Here is a 23,162-nt window from a genome sequence, read left to right as displayed (position 1 = left end):
AAATAGGTTTTTTTTTTTTTTTTAGTAGCCGGTTTCTCAACATTTTTTTTTTTTTTTTTTCAAGATAAGATTATTTAATTTCGTACCTTGTCTAGAGCCGTAATAACCGTCCCCTCTTTCCATGAAAATATGGCTTCTCCCGATTCCGGGTTCTCCTTTTTGACCGATCAAAGATAATCCTGGTGATCCTGGGGGCCCAGGAGGTCCTGGCGGTCCAGGAACCGGAATGAATTTCCCTTGAGAAGCTGGACCAGCCGGACCAGGCGGTCCCGGATGACCTCGCTGCCCATCGCGACCCGGTGTTCCAGGAATTCCGGGGAACCCTGGATCGCCTTTATCTCCTTTAACCTGTTGGGTATGATTCTTTTTTTCAACTCTTTTCTACACACGGTTGAACGGTTTTTTCGATTATGAATTTGTTCTTACCCCAACTGAAAGTCCGTAAGGACTCGGTGCGCCCGGATCTCCCTTGTTTCCTTTTTCTCCCGTTGCTCCTGGATTTCCAGGGACTCCTGGTTGTCCGGGTCGACCCTGTTGAAAAAAAAATAAATAACATTTAGAATGGTCCGCCGTTATTGTGAGCAGAGAAAAAGGTTTTCGGCGAGACGAACGAGGACAAAGGATGTGTTTTTTCCAGAAAAATCACTCACCTTTCCATTCTTTGGCAAACGTTTGATGGACACAACGAAATATGAGTATCAACAGGTATAACGTGATTCGGGAAAAATCTATCTTCATATATTATGATAATTGATTTTGAAATCCTACCATGAATCCTGGAAGTCCGATTTCCCCGTTGATTCCACTTTTTCCCGGTGGTCCGACGGGTCCCGGAGCTCCCGGTCTCCCTCTCCTCCCTCTTTTTCCCTCAGCTCCTTTTTCTCCCTTAATTGTAACGTAATCTCCTGGCCCAGCAATGGCGGTGACTCCTGGAGGTCCTTGCTCTCCTCTTTCTCCCTTCATTCCCGATGTTCCGCTGGCACCTGGAGTCCCGTCTCTTCCGGGCTCTCCCTTGTTGCCTTGAGGACCCTGGATCCCGTTGACGCCTGGAATTCCCGCTGGTCCCGAATCTCCGGTATCACCTTTTTCACCCTTCAGACCCAGATCGCCCTTATAACCCAAATCGCCCTTGTCTCCCTTGTCGCCTTTTTCACCTGGACCTGGTTAGTGATGAGATTAGAATTGATTCTAGGAATTTTCAAAAAATTTTCGTCATTTTACCTATTTCCCCAACATTGATTCCTCCTTCCGACTTCGGTCCGGGGGGCCCGGGGGGTCCTGCCGGTCCCATTTTCCCTTCCGGTCCAGCATCTCCTTTACTACCTTTCTCGGCTGGTCTAGCGTTTTCCCCTGGAGCACCTGGAAGTCCGGCAGCTCCGGGAGCCCCAGGCTCACCTTTAAATCCTTGAACCCCTACAGCACCGTCTTTACCGTTGTCACCCTTTACACCCTTCTGACCGAGTTCTCCTTTTGATCCCTTCACTCCTGTAACTCCTGGCTCTCCTTTAGGACCGGAACTACCAGGAGTACCAGGATCACCTTTTTGCCCCGGAAGTCCAGGACGCATCGTTATTCCCTCCGTCTAATTAGCGAAGCAGCAAACAGGTAATTATGCAGGTAAAAATTGAAACAGAAAAAGATTCGACATTTCATTGTCAGTTAATTATAATACTCGTCTAATTAATTCATTCGCAATTCTGTGATTTCCATTTCTCTGGGTATCGTGAGTTTCACTTACCCTGTAGATTATACTTCTTGGTTTCCAACTAGGCTGCGTTATGAATTAATAATGCGATAATACAATGTTGCTTTCATAGTAGTTTCAGTATATTATAACTAAGCAGTGGGAAAATTGAGTATTGTGAAATTCACGGAATCTAGGAAATAATCCGACTCCACGTTCGGTAGACAGCCAAATTTCGAACTATCTTTTTCTCATGAGTTTCTCCACCTGTTGCCCTCGTAAAATTGTTCACGTCATTACAGTAGTGCCTATTATCAGATCACCGGTGATTTCAACAATCGCTGATATACTTTGAGGGGATCAGACGCAATTATGAACAACCAAATTTTCATCAATTTAATCGTTATGGCGAATTCCATTCTCCTTGTTCAAAACTCATATTACGTAGTAGACAAGTAATTATCCAGAGTTTGGATGTAATACCGCCTCGAAACAATTAATAGTTTTCCGATCGTGGATTGCGCTTCCTAATAATGTTGAAGGGTCGGTTGTATTGATCAATTACTTACATCGTATCCGGAAATTTCACCCTTCCCAGGAGGACCGGGTGGACCTTCGGCCCCTTTTTCTCCGGGAACACCGTCCCTGCCGGGTTCTCCTTTTTGACCCTGTGGCCCTTCCGGACCTTGAGCTCCGACGTTACCTGTATTGCCCTTCGGACCCACCGCCCCCTGTTGACCTCGCTCACCAGGAGGTCCAGCTGCACCCTACGATTTCGAAAGTTAGTCCGTGAAAAGGGCGTCCGAGTGTAAGTTTTGTTCCCCCCGAAAAGGAAGGGAAGAGGTGAGAAAACTTGATCAAAACTTTTTATTCGTTAATTATTTCGTACGTCACCGAACACGTGACTTGAGATTGCTTGGTTGTGTTGTTTGGTATGTTTTTTTTTTTTCTTTTTTTTTGTTTCTTATCGCCTCATCAGGGAATTGGATCGTCTTCGAGGGAGTTTCGACATTCTTAGAAATTGGAATTGTAGTCTATATAACCCCGGGATTTATTCAACCCATGTTCTCCCCTCACCGTTAATCCCATTTGACCTTGTTTCCCTTCGCTCCCCGGTATACCAGGTTCTCCCTTTTCTCCCTGGATCATTTTCGGCATCGTGAAGGAGGACATTAGAGCCGATGTGTTACAAGAACACGTACCTGTGTCCCCTTTTGGTCCCTGTGGACCCGGAGGACCCGCTTTCCCCTGCGATAAACATACGCGATTAATTATCAGGTATATCCATATACGATTTTAAATAATTTACCCCATCTGGATTCTCCAGGATGGTTCCAGATATTCCTGGCGGTCCAGGCGGTCCAGGCGATCCCGGAGGTCCTTGAATACTTTCTCCTTTCTCTCCCTTGTCGCCTTTTTCTCCCTTCAATCCTTTGGCTGTACAAAAAAAAAAAACCATTCAATTCTGTTTTCGAAGGATATAAAAAAAAGGGGGAATCGCCATTTATTTTGGACATCCATTTCAACGAGGTAAAATAACATTTTCAATTTTACTTACACTCGGGATTTGGTGGGGGTGGTGCGATAAAAGGTGGGGGTGGTTTAACCTCGGCACCTTCATCCTCATCGTCCACTATCTATAATTTGTAAAGACGTTAGATCACTTATAGGGATACCAAGAAGGTACAAACAATCAAAATTCAAGCGGTTTATTATCAACGCCACGAATCGAGCATCCCCCATACAGGTGCGTAGGTATATCGAACGATTCCGAGCTTATTTTTGAACATTTATGCTGGATTTTTGAAAAAATGGATCGTTGCATACAGAGCTATTGATAATTATACCGATAATCGTGTGTAATGTATTATGCAGCTCATGGTGTATGTACGGTGTAAGGAAGTTTGGAATTTATGTCCTATTAGTTTCCGGACACATGTAGTTACTGAGGTCCGTAGATATGCGGGAAAGACGGGTAACAGCGAGAACGTATAACAACATCAGGTGGAAAGTAGCTTAGGCGTATCGTCTGCAAGGGTATCAAGATTGTTATAATAAGCGATTATAAGCAGTTTAGTTAATACACCCCCAACCCTCTTCCTACAGCGTGTAGATAGATGTTGGAAACTTGCAAGTTCATGCATAATATCTCATATATTCTATAGTTTGAAACGAGCGGTGGCGCGTGTTTTGGATTATAATATACAGTCGGGTCCTCGGCGACTGTCCCCTCGAGCACTTTTGCCCAACTTAAACTCTGCACCGCATTCTACGTACATACATATATCCATGTACATATGTATGTACGTACTCATATGTACGTAACACTCCTCGCGGGGACTAATTTTCATCGCTGGATTCAACTCATATTTCTGCCGTCGTGCAGCGTAATTCGATTCACCTGCACGTAACTCTTTTGTCGTTGCTCGATTTCTATCGGTTGATCGAAAAAAACAAAAAAAACAAAAAGAAAATAAAATTACAAACGGGCATTAACGAAAGTCAAAAAATTAGCACAATGTTACGGATTCGTGGTACGACGATGACGTATACACGCGATATAAATATCGATTCGTATCGTGATCCATTTGAAAATTACATTGACTCATGTACAATGGGGATAGCGATGACGTACGTATCGAAGGGTATCGCATTGTCCGCGGTATTATAACGATATGGGCATAATTAGCGTACCGCGGGGGGTATACAATGAATGGATTTATACGTGTTGTGTTCGTTATGTTGCATCACTCCCAACACGATGTCAACAATAATTGCGAATATGTGACTTGTTGCGAGCGGTTAATTTTTTAGACGATGTTGTTTACGGAATAGATACGGAGCTCGTCGAGTTCTCGTTGTTCCACCTGCTGCCGCTGCAACGGGATCAACTCGCGTCTCCAACTACCAGCTTTTACTTGTTCAAATCGAACCCATAGTACTCGTATATAATATATATGTATATGTTGGTACATAGAGAGATTATATGGGTGTGTACAGATTCTGTGTGTATATCATATTATACAGATCAGCTAACCAGATTGTGGCGTACCTTACAGCGTGAGTCTATAGAGCTAGAGATTAATTGTTCGATTGAGGGAAACTACATAAACAAACTGTAATTGTAGTACATACGTGGAACGCGCTGTACATAGAGTAATTCACGTTAACCCAACCACGATCCGAATCATCCATCGATCTTCGGTTTGCTTTGAACTTCTTTCTATTCCGGAGCGCATCGTTATAGAGTATTTTTGATATTGTTGAAAATTCCGGCTTGTCTTTTCGCCACGTAATTTTCACTCCGATCCGATGAAATCGAGATGAAATGAGTTCGTCGATTACGGATGATATAGAAAAAAAGAAAATATCCTTGTTTTTATCGAGTAACAAAGAGTTTCGATTAAATTAATAATAATGAGGCTGAAAACACGGTATTACGTGAGGGTGAGATGATACCCCCCCCCCCAGTCATCAAAGCGCAAAATTGATTATATTTTACCGAACGAACACCGACGTCATCATCATCCTCGATGGCTGAATATTATTTGGTTTCAGTTTCTGCAGTTTCATCTCTGTGTGTTTAGAGGGTAAACGGATGTGTGATATTCCGCTCGTCGAGGAAGCAATCATTGGTACACATTGTGCACGGTTAACGCATCTCGCGATGTTTGACCGGCCATACGGTGCGTACAAAATACACCCTTTATGTAAACCGTGTACGAGGATTCGTACGTAGAGGTATGTACGATCGGAAGTATATTTCCTACCGTAAGTACACCGTGTAACATCGCGTTTCGATATACTTGTAATGTAGGCGCACATACGTGCGCGTATTGTCGGCTGTGTGATACGAACGTTCAGATCGATTCCCGGAGGATCGGTTGCATTATACTTCGATCGAGTGAACGATCTAAATTATATATGGTATAGTTTGAATTTTGGTCCGCCTGAACTTCTCGAACGCGGAAATAGTCGCATGCAAATCGGATTGTTTTTCAGCGTATCGTCCGTTGTATCATTTTGGTGGGATGATGGTCCTCGAAATGACGTCTTCGTGTCGTTCAATTTTCGTGTCTCGAGATGAAAATCTAACCAGGAATATGTATCGATTACATTTCTGATTGATTGTATTTCATCTACCCTGAAACTCCTTCAATTTCGTCAACCCCAGATTAAGAAAGGTATGATACCCAGGTGTGTAGGGGAGAAGATTGATCGAATGTCGTGGAAAAAGACACCGTCCTTATTATATTCTCACGTACGAAGTCCGTTGAATTTTGACTAAATTTTCTCATCGTATAAAGATTCTATTCGGTCACTTTCCTCCGTCGCGTTCGTTACTCTACATTGTTATTCGGCGTATTTGATTTTTATGAAAAATCAGAGATTTCTATCAAACAAATATATTATTTGTGGTACGAGATAATGATACATAAATCTATTTGATCGATCGTCTGATTCGGGTGAGGGATAAGGGTTATATACGTGTGTCGTAGAAGGTGCCCATCCCAATTTTCCAGTTGACACAAACCTTTGAAAATTTTTGTTTACCCATATGAAATAAATATTTGGCAACGGGTTGAAATTAAATTCATAATCTTCTCTGACATTACGTCCGTGTGTAGTGCGTACCCAGCGGGTGTTATGATTTCAAAAAAAAAAAAAAAAAAAGAACCGTAAAACGGAAGAGGGATGAAAACGTTCAACCTGAAAGAGTTGAACTAAATAACAAAAAACCGTGTAATGATCGTAAAACTAATAATTATTCCTGATAACTTTTTTTTAACTCAATTATATTCTCGAGATCACGTTCTTCGGCGATGGGAAAATATCTTTATGAGAATATTTCTAAGAGCGACTGAAAGTTTTTCAACATTTCACACCAGTTTTCTGAGCATATCCCGTGGGTGTCCGTGGTATGTGGGGTAATGTGAGACCGATGACATATCGGTTACAATGGTGAGGAGCAATTAATCAATCACAGATAATATCGTCATACTTCGTTTGAAACAATTCCTGCATAAATTTTATGCTGCATAGTTTCCAGTGCAAGATTTCTATTAAACTTGACGCGGTGTGGCATTATCCCGAAATTGTCGCCTCCGAGAAATCGCTTGTGTACATAATACTATCTTCTATATTACGTAATAGACAGATTTTCTTTCATTCATTGGAAAAAAGTAATTAATTTTTTTATCCATGAACGATCAGGTGACGATGTTAATTTTTTTTTTTTAAACAGTTTTGACGTCCAATCGCGACTATTGTCCTTTTTTTGTTTTACATTGAAACGGCGTATATTTCATGTAATACGGTGAATTATGCACGTTCAGATTTATCAACCGTGAAACGAGAAGTGGGTAAATATTGATCGCCCGTTGCAGCTGCAAATTCACTTCTTTATCTATTTGTTTGATTCATTTTGTTTTATTTTTTTTTTTTACCTTCCGTAATTTTCACGATTTCGACCAAAATCGTTGTTTGATTACCGGACGAATACACACATACGTCGTGTGCATTGATATTTACTTTGAGTACATTAAATTCCAAATATGTATTATGTACATGACACAACAATTTCGATTACGAATGTGATATGCATATCAGATGGTGTGTGTGTGTGTGTGGGTGTATGTGAATGCAGAATACATTTTCGTGGCCCGAAATGCGTTGCAATCAACCTGAACAAAAAATCGTGTCTTCAGTTTTGTTCATCGCGAACGGAAAGTAAAAAATAATTGAATCGATTAATCGTTCGATAAATGAAATGGACAAAATGTAATGCGATTTATTGCGTAAAACATACAAAACCATGGTAATACCGCATAAATGTATAATTATAATACAAAATCAATGAGATGCGAATAAATCCGAGCGAATATGAATAAGCACATAAAATCACATAAAATGGACGTGGACATTAATAAATGGTGTGCTGGAAACACGTGCTGTGCGAGTTTTCATCGCTTATTTTGCGTTACATAATGCAGCCGTATATGTATAAGGAGGGGATATATCGCAATAGAACGAGGTGGAAAGAAGAACAAAAAAATTCGCAAAAACAAAAAAAAAAAATATGAATTGTAAGGAAAAGAAAAGCGGTACGATAAAAAACATACAGGAGGAAAGTAATTGTCAAACAAAATCAAAAGCAAATTAATGTAACGAACTCACGAATAGCCGATCTATTGGGTCGTATTCGTCGTCCCCTGAACCAGAACCTGAAAATTCTCCAAAACTCTACAAAGAAAAATGTAAATTAGACAGAAAAATAAAAACCATTTTCGAGCGAGACGATTTCTGAGGTTGAGAATGATGGTAGGAAATAGAAATTTTCCAAGGATTTTGAAAAAAAAACAACAAAAAAAAACAGAAGTGGGTAAATTTTCATGCAAAACGCGAACGAGTACAATACGGGGGGGTACGACTCGCGTTATACATAGGTATATATACGTAGGTATTTCAAGTCGATTGGATTTGGAAGTAAAACTGAATTGTTGGGAAAAATAAGAGGGAAAAAGGGTATATATTTCGAACTCCAGCTTATTCTCCTCTCCGCTCTCAGTATATCCCATTTAAACGTATACACCAACGGTATGGATGTGCAGTGACCGTTATTCTTCGATGGGAACTTTACTCTGCATATACGTGTATAGTTTAAAGTGCAGCAGCAGTAGGCAGCAGTGAGCAACTCGCTTGTCAAAGAAACGTGCGAAAAATGCGAAACGAAGTATTATAAGGAACGAAATAGTACCACGTATGGTACGACTATTTTTATACGATCCACATTACATGTGTATTTACCAGAACCGAAGAAGCGTGACCTACATTCTCCTTCATTTATTTTCAACCCTCTGCCGAAAGAGAGAAGAAAAAAAAAAAAAAAAAAATCGATCATCAAGAACCCCTGGTTTGGTGAAACGTGTTTTAAAAAAATTCAATCACCTTTTTACTCTTTCCAAAAATTTGTTGTTATCTGATTATTTTTTGGGAGGGTTTTTGAGTGAAATGTAACTGGCTCCCCTGTAGTATTTTGGTAATCGATGCGATTGATAATCATAGCAACGATTACAATGAAATAACTCTGAACTGCAGGTCCCATCGTATATTGCGTTAATGGTTTTACGATAACGTGTACGAACCGATTGTAATACAATCGCGATCTGCGAAACGTCAACGGAACGTATTTAGCTATGTATATATCGTACAAATGACGCGAGCTTTCGCGTACACGTATTACGTCAACGATCTTTAATCGTTCAATCACATTCGGTCAATCAATCCTTCGGCATGCGGGGGTCGTTGAATCACGTTTAAAGTATCCGCGATTCGCATACGCATTACACATACCCGTATCGATGTTTAATTGTATATAATATAGGCATATGGGGCCAGAAGCCTTCGTACAATTGCGCTCATTCACATACATATATCTATACTCTCACACACACACGACGACTATTTTACGTGTAATAATTATAGCTATGTATCGGTCGATAAATGTCCGATAAAACAACTCTTTGAATTTCACATCCCCGTAGACCATTTACATAGTTGTTATCCATAGGTACTTACGTATAAGTGTAACTACGAGTGCCTATAAAGGAACACGTGTATGCTATAGAAATTCAACTTCCGGTGTTCAAATAATTGATTTATTATTAAACCATCAAGCCAATCGATTATTTTATTCGAAACGCGTACCCTTGGCGCCAACTACTGTACGATTGAACGTTATAATTCGAAACCGTCATTTTATTTTTCACATTAAAAATTTAACGAGGAATAAAATATACCGTTACTATTTGAAAAGAAAAAAAAAAAAAAAAAAAAATTGAATCACATACGTACAGCATGTCTGAATTGTAGCGACGTACTCCGCAGAGAGATACTTACGTGCAGTAATAGTTGAAAAGTGCATCCATATCTGTGGTAAAAAGTTTTTTTTTCCTTTTTTTCTGTTCGGTTTACCATACGGTCTGCTTATCAATGGGAGTTTAAGTGCCTACAGCTGTACGTATACAATTAGTCCGGAATCTTACAAGTCCCACCGTGCGGTGTATAATATGATATCGTTACATTTGTCGAACGCTTATACCTATACGTATGTATGTAATTTTATAATTATACATACGCACGAGGTTTACAACCGATATGAAATTTTTTCTTCGTTAAATTTCACTCAACCGCCTTTCACTAGTTTCAAGAATTACCTACACCGTTTAGAATTCCCACGAGAATTCTAAAGATTTAGGTTTACATAAAATTGTATAGGTACGCACGTCTATCTAATCTAAACCAATTTATACCACGATATATCTTACGTCTAATTCCGTACGAACTACAAATTTAGATTTATATACTTCCTATTTCTCTACGTACTTCGAGATCTAAGGGGATTAATTATTTCCCTGAGGAGAATAGATCAACGGCAATAAGGCGTGATAAAATACATAGGTACACATAATATATTTTAAAAAGACCTCTGATAAACGTGGCAAGAAAATTTTGCTACAAGGATCGCTGGTTCCGTCCTACGTTTATAAGGACAGCGATTCATCGTCAGTTCACAATCAGTATTAAACCGTCGGGCTCAACGTACCATGAAATGAAAAATTTTTTCGTCCAAAAGATCGTCCCGCGAACAGCTTGTTTGATCGGGCGAATTGCGAGTATACGAATAGGTTTATAATACGCACCTTCAAAGTACACGCATTATGAGGTATAACTTCTCGAAGCAGGAATGGGAAACCGAAGACTGATAGCCGTAAAATTTTCGAGACCTACGTGATGATTTTTTTCCTTTTTTTTTTTTTGTTTTTGCACAATGGGCTCTGCTCTCACCGTCCTTACGTATGATCGACATAGATTTGTTTTTTTTCGTTCGTTTTTTCACGTTTCTAATCGGTTTTTAAGATGATCTAACGCGGTACGTCATATTGCGACATATCGCGGAGATGTAAATAAATGATTCGTTTCGATCGCAATCTCCATTCGCGCCTGTCACGCGTGCCTTACGATGTCGGCACGCCGCAGGAATTTCATGGACGAGCCCATGACTTCGTTGAGTCTCTCTCTCGGTATCGCCGATGGAGACGTTGAAGAGAGAAACGAATTAAAAAATTTGAAAAAAAAAAAAAAAAACAAAGCGTCGAAAAACTCCTGTCTCATTATTTTATTCGGCTAACACGTCCGCCCTTTAATTTAGTCGTTCGATCAAACTTGGCTCTGTGATTTGTGTTTTTTTTTTTTTGTTTTTTTTTTTTTCTTCCATTAGCCGAATACGATTATTACATCGTTTTCAAAGTCGCGCGCGGTGAACTTTATCCTTTTATTGTACGATCGTGCATATATGGAACGCGCGCAACCGATGTATGGATAAAAATTTATCTTCGTTTTTGTCTGGTTTCAAATTTGTTTCCTCTTTATTTCTAACGTTCATTTGTACGATGAATTACCCGCGGGCTATTAATGTACGTATAGTGTATATGTCAACTTTCGTCATTCAACAAGCGCGAGTAATTAACAGGACTTTCTTGCCGGGAGTTTTTTTTGCTTTTGCCTCTTTTCTTGTTTTCTCGTCTCAATCTACAACGTTGATCGACAGTTTCTGATCGGGTATTCGGATTGATTGACGTTTTTAGAATATCTATCAGGATATTGTTGCATGAATATTAATAAATTAATCTATTTTTTTTTTTTCAATTCTTCGTACCGTGAAATTATCATCCAGTTTTATCTCCATCTCGTTCGATGGTAGGTATCGAGATTTTTTACGTCCTAAGTTTGCACGTACGTTTGATACGGATCGCGTTGTAAAGATGTACTTGGAAAATAATTGTATCAACGATGATAATAATAACAGCGACGAGTAGTGAGGAAAAAATTTCTTACAAGATGTAATACGGGGCGAATTTATTATACGGTTCGTCCTAAACGGGGAGTTTGACTTGAGGGGGGAAAAGGGAAAAGGAAGGGGAAGAGAGTTGAGTGGATAATAAATAAATTTTGGGTTACAGCTCTTCGCTTCTCGATGAGATAGTGGAAATTGGTACGTTCATATACCTGAAGAATATAAAGATATATATATGTGTAATACGTATATCTATGTATATAACACAGTACCTTTTTTTTCTTTTTTGAGTTATATATTATAAAGCAGGTGAGAAAATTGGGGCCCTTTATTTTTCAAAGTAGAGGGACCCTTAAGTGATGGTGGCATAATAATATCATATAGCCGTTCTCACTTCGTGAAAACAAAAAAAAAAAAAAACCAAAAATAACTTCAAAGTCTTTTTTAAGGTATGGCGAAGGTCCGACCAATTTATTTATTTTTTCGTCGAATGTTGAGAGGGAAAAAAAATAAAACGAATGAACTCGAAGGAACGTTGTGAACTAAAATTGACAATCAATTATCGTCACATCATACTGTGTATATTATCAGTGCCGCATTTATTAAAATTGGAGGTATCGGATTCATTTACTGTATATGAGGATACGTGAGGACGGTATTCTCGATTTTTTTTTTCTATTTTCTTTTTTTTTTTTTCTGAGCTGATATTGACCGATGTTGGAATAAATTGGATTTATTTGAACCACCCGGTAGGTTGGGAAGGGAGGAGGTCGAGTGCGGTCGGCACTTAATAACTACGTGTTGACGTCTCTTCTACGTATAAATTGCCTCTACAAATTGGTTGACCACTAAACAAATGCAGGCCGTATTAACCCCGTCCTCCCTCTCAACCTTCCTCTCCGCCTCTTCCCTCTTCCTCTTTCTACATAGCTGCCGTCACCTTTTTTAGTGCAGGTTGAAGCCCTTTTCGCGATGTTATCATCGCGTATGTGTATCGTACGAAGTGTACGTTTTAATTAAAAGTACGTTTGTTAAAACTGCGACTGATTAAAATATGACGAATCACACGCGATAGGATGTAATTTGTAACGAGTATACGTGGCTGGAAAATAATTATGATTCTATATATTTTTGGAATAGCTTTATTTTTACGAAAAAATTTTCAATCCAAACCGAGGAACTGCCCCGCAGCTGTTGGTGGGAATAATTTTTCTTTTTTTCCTTCTAATTATATCCGCCTTGATTGGGTCGTAAGAAATTCTATCGTAACGTATACCTATCAATAGCGTTGAAACGCGGAGACATAATTCTATAAATTCGTGATGCAAGACATATACTTTTTTACTTCTTTCAATTTTATGTGCGCTGAAAAAATGAAGTATTTAATTAAATAAACACAGATTTTCTGTGATATAGTCGCGACTCGCGGGGGCGCAGATATTTGAAATTCAAATTCGTATTTTAAATTGGCGAAATTTATAGCGTATTCAATATAAAACTTTTGCGCTTTAATTGGTTGTACACGTGTATCACGCGTATGCTACATAATCACAAAAAAAAAAAAAAAAAAATCGTTTCCAGCTCAAATGGTCGTTATATGAATTTTTGAAATTTTGAACTTTGATCCACGTCTCTTCATTGAAATTCCGTGTGAATGATACTAAAAAAAAAAGACCACAAGTTTTAATTGTGAGTATATATCACGATGGTCATTTTTTTACCGCCACGCAAGTTCCGGGTTACGAACATTCGGCTTTTGATGGTTTTCGGATCGTTTGAAAACGCGTGCATGCGAGAAACTCGGAGTCGTCGTATTCGTTGAAAATTTCGTTGAATGAATTCCGTGAAATATTACACACGTGTAAAGTGGTTTTGGAAATGACGGTTATAATTATATGTACTGTTCAATCTATACGGAAATGCGTGTATGATACTCGTATACATTTTAGTTTGCACTGCGATTAGACGGTGATGACTTATTACAAGTTCAAATATAGTAGCTGTGCAGCGGTAAACTCAGCCGGCAAAGAGCCGCTGCTGCTGCTGCTGCTGCTGCTGCATTTGTTGCTGCTTCTGCTACTTCAGCAGGCATACGTCGGGTATACAGAAACAACAAACTTATGCGATTGCTGATTAACTTATTGGTATAATACATTTACTTCACTTTGCGCGCACGTTTATCATGTGATTAACATTTCTAATTACTAATATTCGGTGAATTTTTCTGTCCACGCACACTGAAATCTTTTCTACGTGTACGACGAGTGAGCGCGGATGAAATTTCGCCGGCAATAATTTTGGGGCAGGGGGGCGGAACTGGTTACCCCAAAATTTTCTTATCTCCACTTTCTTGTAGAGGGTGGCCCGTTTAGCCCGTAGAAATTTTTTTCTCTCATGGTAACTGAAAATCTTTTTCTCATCTACTTCAACTACAAATGAGGGTGAAAAAAATTCGGGCTTTCCCCAAGTAGCCCGGTTTGCCTCCCCTTTTAACTCCCCTATTCATTGGAGGAGGATCGAAACTGCAATTCTTCGATATCTGTCCGAAAGTAAGTGAGTAAAAGTAAAAAGTAAATTATCCTCCAACATCCTTTGGAATTTTCGACCTTTATCAACTTGGTACTATGTACAGGATTTTGATTTATTCTAATTATTATTAGGATAAAGAAATCCGATGAAATGATGCGACAAAATTGAATCAAACTTCGGACTCTTCTTTTTCATAGGAAAGATTTAATTGTATCAAATGACTCGTTATGTGACCGGTTTCGCGATTTCGTAGAACGTGTTCTTCGACGAGTTTGTTTCTCTGATTTTTATTTCGAGTATTGATTTTTGTTTTTTAATTTTTAAAAGAGTGAGGAGATATTGCGTTGAATGTTTTCGATCGTTATCGGGTAGGTAGGTAGATGTTTTGAAGTACTTACGGCAATGTCGCTATCGCATCTCACCAGATCCTGAGGGTGTCCTGAATAAATTTTAAGCGTTTGAAGTGTCCCCTTCAAAGAAATAATCAAAAAATAGTTAAATATCAACCTCGTTATGAAATTCACCATTTTCGAAAGAGTCTCGTTAAGGAAGGAAATTGATAAATTATACAACGTATATATCCGAATTGCGAACACGGTCAGAAATATCATACACCGTCGAAATAATGAAGCTTCATTAAAATTTCGATGATTGTTCAAATTCAATTTTAATTACACGACAAAATTTATATCATACTTCGTACATAGTATATACCACATTTTTATAATCCTCAAACAGGTGATTGTAGTGAAAAAAATGTTCACACATTCGGTTCGTTTTCCAATTTTTTCTTTTTCTGGTTTTTTTTTTAATCCTTCTTCAATTCACTGCACTGTACTATATCTGTTCAAATTATGCATATATTGTATGGGTAGTTGTACGGTAGACTCGGATTGTGGGCGTTTCGAATACCCAGAGGGCTCGGATATATATAGCTGTAATTAGAAGTAAGATTTAACAAGAGGGCAGACCCCGAAATGCTCGTTACGAAAACAATTTATACTCCGTGTAAAGTTATTGATTTATATCGAACGACGTGTTTGATCTTCCTTTGCTATCGTTCACACCTGGTCTTCGTGTAGCTTCATATTTTACGTTCCATCGAAACCCCGAAAATTTTAAATCGCGCGGTCCAAAGCGGCAGCGTGTAACAGCGTCCAAAGTAAATTAATCGAATTTTCACGATAAAATCAATGGACATCAATCAACCCTATACTTGAGTCTTTTCCTTTCTTTTCCTTTCTTTTTTTTTTTTTTTTTTTCAATTTACAAAAACTCGATTTTTTCGTTCTTTTTTTTTCGTGATCCTGATTACGACCTGTCGGGATGGTCACCACTCGAAATTTTCGTTCGGTTTTTCATATTTAATTTTTATTTATACGTATAAAAAGAAAAAAGAAAATTTTGTCTCTCCGTCAATTTCAACAGAAATTTTTCGCGATTGATTCGCTGCGACAATCGCGGTGTATCGTCATTCGAATAAATGATTTCACGCTCGAGCGATGCGAGCGATTGCTTAGAGATGACTGTCTTCTCCTGAGTTGGTCTCTGCGGGGCAAACCCGCGTGCGAGCATATAAAGTGAACAACCGTCGGCCACTCCACTAATATGCGGGGGAGGGGCAAAGAAATACGTGATGTAATGGGATCATATTTTTATCTTCTCTTTTTCCATATTTTCTCCTCGAGCACGAAAATCGCGATAATCCAAAATGGAAAAACGTTGTAGGAAAGAATGATCGATAAAGAAAAAACTTTCCACTTTTAAGATTTTTGGTGGGTGGGTATCGTCGCATGCGGTTAACTATGCGAGTACCACGTGTGTATATTTGTGTGAACTTACTGCATAAATCGAATTTTATCTGATCAGATGGATCTTGATAACGATGCATTATACGTATACCTTTTCACACAGATATTTATACCCGTGATACAGGGAGCAAAGCATCGGGGATTATCTCGATAAAAAATGTAACGCTGCGCTCCTCGTGCTACATCGCACCTCCTCCACTTGTTCGACCATTGTCTACCGAATTCCCTTTACACGTGTGTATTTTATACCTGCGGCTTTTGTTCCGCGAAATTCTTTCTTTTTATATTCGCTTGTTTTCTGGTCCATCCCCTTATCGTTTACCGCGCCTTATTGCCGTCCCGGTAAGGGTCCTCAGATACGTAACCATGTCCTAAATCACCAATTTCCCAAGCGATTATAAATTTATGAGACAATTACGGAAAGCTAAATTCAAAATTTCTGCGCACGTACGATGTGTGGATGTATCGTATTCATTTTTGTTTCGGAGAAGATTGTCGTACACGTAATATTACGTATCGTTTGTTATCGTTGTTTGTAGATTTTTTTTTGTAAATTTCCGTTTTTTAAAATCTATACTCGACCGAAATCGATTCTATTTTCTTTCGTCGTTTCATTCCTGACATTGTTACCAGGAGGTGAAAAAGCGAACGGGTTTTTATTGAGCTTTATTAGATTTTTGTACGTACCTACGCCCGGATATCGGTACGGGTTTCCGGCTGTGAATTGATTCCGGATATAGAGCTCTATCAATAAGGTCCATAGCCTGCGTTTGATTTCAAGCTAATTTGACGAAGCATTTTCATTGGAAAATTCTCTTTAAAAAATGCACGTACTCTTTTGTATTTCATATTAAATCGCAGTCGTGATTGCATACGTTTAAATGGTATAAAGAATGAGTGTATACCAAAGGTTGATCGAGGTACAGTCGATTCTTGAAGGGGGGAAAAATAAAAAAATAAAATAAAATAGAACTAGAGAAGAAAAAATCGTTCCCTCGTTTTTTACTTTATGAGCTTTCTGCGGGCAGCGCACGTGACCCGGCTTTGGCTTTTATTCATGCAGATGAAATAAAGCTTCTACCGTCGCCGTGTGTTATGGCTCTGGTGTACACGTGGAAATAATAATTGAAATATTGATGTCGCACACGTATTTGTGTGAAGGTAAATTGTGGATTTTACCGAATCCACATAACGTCGTCACGCACTGAGTTTGAAACGAATGGCAATTCAATGAAATCGTATTATACACCCCCAGGATAATACAGATGTACCAAAGCTCTCCGCAAACGCGAAAGCACCAAGTAAAACTCGCATATTTACCGTTATTCCTCGTCACACAGCAAGCGTACGTATGTACAGGTATACCTGAAACCCCCGTCATAATTGTTTTTTTTTCGTTTTCTTTTTTCGAATAACTTCAAAATCTTCTCGCGCTTCCGAGTAAAAATCTCATTCCACGGTTTTCTTTTTTGCTTCAATTCTTTGTTTAACGAAAATCCAATGAAAAAACCTCCTCATAATTTCTCCATTAGTTTGGAAATATAGATTTTTTTTTTTTTTCCAATTTCCCTCTTTTATTTCGGATTACGTTCTGCAAATTCGTACGAAATACCTGCGTGTAATATGCTCGCAAATTATACGACCCTAGTTACATGGATTGCCAATCTTTCTCTCTTGTTTCTATTTTCCATTCCGATTCGGAATGATATCGATAAATCCAGGTATTCTCTATCGAATAACACAAATATTCGTTCAACAGATTTTCCCTGCATTCTATCGCGCTTATTACATATTATCATAGCTAATATATCGGTATACAGCTCTTACGTATGTACAACTACAATAGATAAATATGTACACCGTAGTTTCTTCATTTCATATCGTTTTTTTGATTTGATCCAATAGATTTCTCATTCCGACGGGGGAAACTATGAGTATGTGTTTGGCTGTACGATTTTATATCCGTGTTACATATAATGTGTGGAATTTTTTGTGAACGTACATGTATGTACATATATTTTTTTTTCCATCCAATAGGCGAATACTTACGTGGATATAGAACTTCGGTTTCGAAGCAAATAAATATTAGGCGACTGAAGGAAAATTTCTGCTTCCGTTCAATCATAAAAATCGCGTTTGTCTATCGGGCGGCTTTGATGAAAAACGCATACGTACACGTATACATATTCTAAAAATATCATACATTCGTATACACACATCAACGTATACGCAATCTGACCCAGTTACGATCAAAGAAAAAGATTTTTTCAGAATTATTTCCGTACGTATAGTTTTTACTATACGCGACTGTCCCCTGAAACGAGCGTTCAATTTTTGCTTCTTGAACGTCATTTTTTTTTTTTTTTTTTTTTTTTTAACCTCTAATTCTTTCTTCGGTGTTCAATCAGGTGTTGAAAAATTGTACCCTTTTGTTTTCGACAGTTATTTATGTAACGTGTGACCCAATGAAATGAAAAAACGAAAAAGAAAAAAAAAAAAAAAACCGTCAAAGAACGTTTTAAACGATGTTGAATTTTAATCAGATTTTTTCTCTGTGGAAATACGTACTCTTTCAATGAGTTCACGATAAATCAGTTTAGATAATTATTCAACGCGTTTGTGTGACGAGAAATTTTAATATTTAGGTTTTCGTGTGTTTATTATTATTCCGTATAATTCTCATAGTCGATGTTAAACAGACTCGATCGTCCGCGCGCGCTTCAACGTTCCTTTCTATTCACAATTAGACAGTTTCGATGCCACAGCCAAACCGATTGCATAATTAATTTTACAACTCTTCTCATTCGAAAAGAACCAAGAGGAGCCGTCTATTTTACTCGTACAAACACACACACACGTAAACGCATCTAACCGTACACCGTATATGAACGCGATTCACGTTACATGTACCCTATGTACTATTCCGCATTATTTAATTATCATTTATATTAGTCCGCACAGAATACAACCTTTTACGTAACACGTTGGGTACAAGGTATCATGCAAATTGAACCCATTTGAGAAGAAGTAATTAGTAAAGTAGAAACGCTGATTTTCTCGCATAACTTTTTTTCTAACTTTTTTTTTTCGTTTTTTTTTTTTTTTCTCCCCCCCGCTTGTTTCCGATCGTCAGTTTCTTCGGTACAAAGGAAAAAAGGACGAAGAGTCCCTGAATATCTAACGGCAAAGTTCGGAACGGTAATTTTCGTATGAAATTTTTATCGTCTAAGCTCGGATCCGACAATCGATTCGGACGAGATGGTTACGGGTCTTTCGCCCGTCATTATTGTGTGTGCCCCCGCGGGGGCACATGTGCACCTTTTTTATTTTGCGCCGCTTACAACCGTTAAGGGTTGCGTTACGATGATGAGTTAAGTTTTCGACTCGTAAGGTTACGCGAGGCGCACAGAATGGCGTGAGCCCCCGTTTGGATTATGAATCAGCGGCTCGTCAAATACTGACAAGTTACTGACGGGCTAGTTAGACGCTTTTGATATTAACCGTTACACACGTGTGTGTGTGTGCGTGTGTGTGTGTGTGTGTGTGTGTGTGTGTGTGTCTGTACGTGCAGTTAAATCGCGTTGCTTTACGTACAAGTGTTACGGGCCTATAATTACCTAAACCAGGCATAAAGTATACGGAGGTAGAGAAATAGAACGCCCGGCCAAACCGACGTTCCAGGGGAAACGAAGTGTCTGGCGAAAGCTTTGGCAAAATGCTGAAAATTATCCCCCCCCCCCCCCCCCCCCACGCAAAGAAACTTAACCCGACCCTACCCTCGTTACGTACGGGGTACGTCAAATCTCGCCAGGAAATCACGAGCAGTTGGGACGCCGGCTGAAATTATCGGATAAAAATCTATATATATCGTTGTAAAGAAAATGTATACCTATATATACAGATTTACGACGATAAAGATGTACAACGGTGACAAAAAATGAAAAATAATAACTACGACGACACGCGGATACGAGGAGGGAGAGAGAAAAGAAAAAAAAGAAGGAAATTATTCAAACGAATGAAATGAACGAAATATTCGATCCATCAATAACCGCGTTTGCGGGCGGAGAAAAAAAAAAAAGAAAAAATCTGACGGTATCAAGACAAATGATGATTTTGACGGTCTATTTTTCTCCCGAAAATTACGGGAGAAGCCTCCCTGTCACTTTTTCTGTAATCAAATTATATACCCGACGTGGTTCACGCGCCATCCCCCTGCTTCTTATGTATACGATACGTGCGTACGTCGGTACAGGTTGGGTAATAAATGTGAAAAACGAACAAAATGGTGAACGTGAAATAATGATGAGAAGCGAAAGAAAAAAAACGAAACACATAAATTTGAAAGAAAAAAAAACACGCCTGAATATAACCCGCTGCAGGATGACAAATAAATTTCCATCAACGATCCATCAATTACGTTTGATTTATATAAAATAGTAAATATTCACTTCTGTGTCTCGAGTGGTATATTTGTTGGGGGTGATTTTATTTTATTTATGTATTTTTTTTTTCAACTACCCGAAAATTAATAATTTAATACACAGATCGGATTTCCTGCTTCGATTCTTCGATATCAATGCTTCTATATTTGATCCGTATGCGATTAACAATAAGTTTGTAAAGGGAATTGTATCAATGGAAGGCCTATTAATATTCATCTACAGGGATAATATTGAAATTAGCTGCACGTTCTCGATTTCCTGCACGTTCGCAATGGGTGTGTGTGTTTTTTTTTTTTTTCATTCCTTCTTCGATTCACGATAAAAATACAACAACGATAGAAATTATCGTCGCAGATACGTCGTTTATGAAATGCGACGATTGTTCGACGATATATTTCTCCCTCCTTTATTTTCCGAGTAAATATAATTCACGTAATATTGTAGATGATGTTCGCAATCAAACGTTCAGAAACTTTGGTTTGGAACGATAAACGACTCGCGTGGTTCGGTCCTAGGAGATTATTATTCTCTCTTGGGAGGCATAAAAACAACAATTCGAATATAACAAACTGCAGTTAACGCCGCTGCTATGCTCCGCTATCCTCAGCCATGCATTCGAATTTAGTAGTTGTTTGCAACTGGATCAAAAACACCACCACCAACTGCAACGCCTGCAGTTTGTTTATTGCGTGTTAAAAATCCCGCGAATTTTCGTCAGAAAAGATAAAGAAAGAGAAAAATTTTCCAAACGGATATAAAAAAAATCATCTAGAAATAATTCATTCGACGCGAAGGAAATACGCAGTTGATTTCAGATTGCGAACACTGGTGCGCCAAAGTAGGGGGATGCTCCGAAAGACGGGGTCTGAATTTTGACAATCGATATCTTGTTTGTGATTTTATTTTTTTTTTTCAAATCGAACTCACGTGCTTCGTAGCCGTATATCCTGTGAATTGTTGCAGCCTACTGCTGATCACTTTTGAACCTCCCATTGAATTCGCAGATTTATTTCCGTCGTTTTGTTCACGCCAGACTCCAATTACTCCGGTTACAATTAATGCCGTCAACACTATTATACCGATCAGTAAGCACAACGTCATTATTTTGTTTCGAGGTGATATTACCATTGCCATCCTGACGCGGGGTTAAGTTTTGTTAATGTTAATCAAGTTATCGGCTGGATTTTCATTCGATTTTATTTTATTTCGTGAGATATGTTATTATATCCATGACGTTGATCGATCACGTTGATCTATCTATCACAAATGAATGAGAAATACCACCACCTTTTTACTTATTTTATCGTTCTCTACAAATTATTTATTTATTCCAATATTTGAAGAAAAATAATTATTATTATAGTTCGACGACATTCTTGCGATCGGCCACATGACGTTGAGAGGGATTATCGACGAGTAGGAAATTCAGAGTCATCGTTGCCCAGGATATGAATTTTTCGTAAAATTTCCGATCACATTTTTTCACTGTATTATACAACGGGTGGTTACGAATTCTTTTTTTGTTCGTTGGAAGGGATGATACGTAATCGTAAACTTTAACGTGACCGAATTTTCGATCAATCGTCATAATTTCGTTTGATTTCATATTTGAATCACGTACCGCAGTCCCATCAATAAAAATTCAATAACAATTATTAGGATCATCGATCGATTAATCATATAATTTACATTTCATTCGACCATCGGTACATCCTTCTTTTCTTTATATTTTATTTTCCTCAATCACATTTTTTATTATCATTATTATTATTATTTGTTTTTTATAGACAATTTTAGAATATCTTTTTTTCCAATTTCATTTTTAACAATTCATTAAAATTTAAAATCACAAATACTCCAACATATTCTGTATGCATATATAATATGTATATATATATATATATTTCTTTTTTCTACAACTATAAACGATTTTCAGTCAATATAATTCAACAAATTTTATATCACCGTGCGTATATGAATTGAATTATTTTTATTCAATCTTGTCATCGTAGTCGATATAATTATCGATCCATGTGGAGTATAAAATCACAACAGCGACTCGCGGTATCGTGACGTACAGGGGATCTCGTCATCCCCCTGGAAATGAAGAAAAAAATCAAAGCAAATAAGCATGTGAATGTGAAAAAAAGAGAATAACGAATGAAGAAAAAAATGGGAATAAAATTAAAAGGAAAAAAGAAATACATACGTGGATGTACATATTTATTCAACTCTTATCACGTTTGAACGACAAAGCCAAAAAACGAAATTTCATTTTATATCGCCCCACAACCTCCTCACCGTCATTCGTCTCCGCGTACGTACTGTATGTACCCCCTTTTGGCGAATTCCGATCTCTCGTCGAAGGTGGATGACGTGCAAACCGCCCGCGACCTCGGTACTTAGATATCAAAGCAAAAGTAAATGAGTCTCGGTAAACTATACGACACGTGCGCGCGGTGTATAATAAATCTTGGCTCGTATTACTCAAAATTGACGTTCCATACGTGCAGTGGTCTCGTAAAGTATATATACATATATATGTCCGAGTTTCCCGTGCATGAGTTCAGGTAACTAGAAGCTAATTAACTCTTTCGAGGAATATGGAATATAATAGTAATTATCACTATTATTATTACGTGAGAATAGCTATCGCTATTTCGAATATGAGATTAGAAGATTATAATTAGTCAGAAGCGATACGATCCGTATTCCAAATTTAGAGGATTTCTTCTCTTTTCTAAAACCCAGCCGGTTCAATTGGGAAGAAAAAACAAATGTTTGATCGTCTTGGAAAATTGAAGTCTCGTATAGGTCTCGTTGAAGAAGTTTTTTTT

General features: G+C 38.3%; 1 protein-coding gene across 7 annotated transcripts in view; it reads right to left on the bottom strand.

Annotated features, from left to right (window-relative positions):
* The window catches only part of LOC105689622 (collagen alpha-1(XVIII) chain), a 66,248-nt gene that overhangs the window by 2,059 nt on the left and 41,027 nt on the right, over nt 1-23,162 (bottom strand). For 3 of the 7 annotated variants that reach the window (XM_020854384.2, XM_020854388.2, XM_020854386.2), the window contains exons 5-16: nt 14,468-14,539; nt 7,862-7,927; nt 3,243-3,321; nt 2,994-3,121; nt 2,762-2,932; nt 2,254-2,451; nt 1,739-1,771; nt 1,222-1,582; nt 769-1,160; nt 651-659; nt 427-531; nt 87-348 (exon numbers count right to left, since the gene is read on the bottom strand). In XM_020854384.2, the coding sequence (XP_020710043.2) occupies nt 87-348; nt 427-531; nt 651-659; nt 769-1,160; nt 1,222-1,582; nt 1,739-1,771; nt 2,254-2,451; nt 2,762-2,932; nt 2,994-3,121; nt 3,243-3,321; nt 7,862-7,927; nt 14,468-14,539 (1,876 nt within the window). Of the gene's footprint in view, nt 1-86; nt 349-426; nt 532-650; nt 660-768; nt 1,161-1,221; nt 1,583-1,738; nt 1,772-2,253; nt 2,452-2,761; nt 2,933-2,993; nt 3,122-3,242; nt 3,322-7,861; nt 7,928-14,467; nt 14,540-21,252; nt 22,048-23,162 lie in introns of those variants that run through there. The other 4 variants (XM_048658866.1, XM_020854387.2, XM_020854385.2 and 1 more) reach the window with 4 other exon arrangements.

Source organism: Athalia rosae, chromosome 7 (assembly GCF_917208135.1).
Source record: "Athalia rosae chromosome 7, iyAthRosa1.1, whole genome shotgun sequence".
NCBI classification, from domain to species: Eukaryota; Metazoa; Arthropoda; class Insecta; order Hymenoptera; family Athaliidae; genus Athalia; species Athalia rosae.
This window is presented reverse-complemented; position numbering and strand designations above follow the sequence as displayed.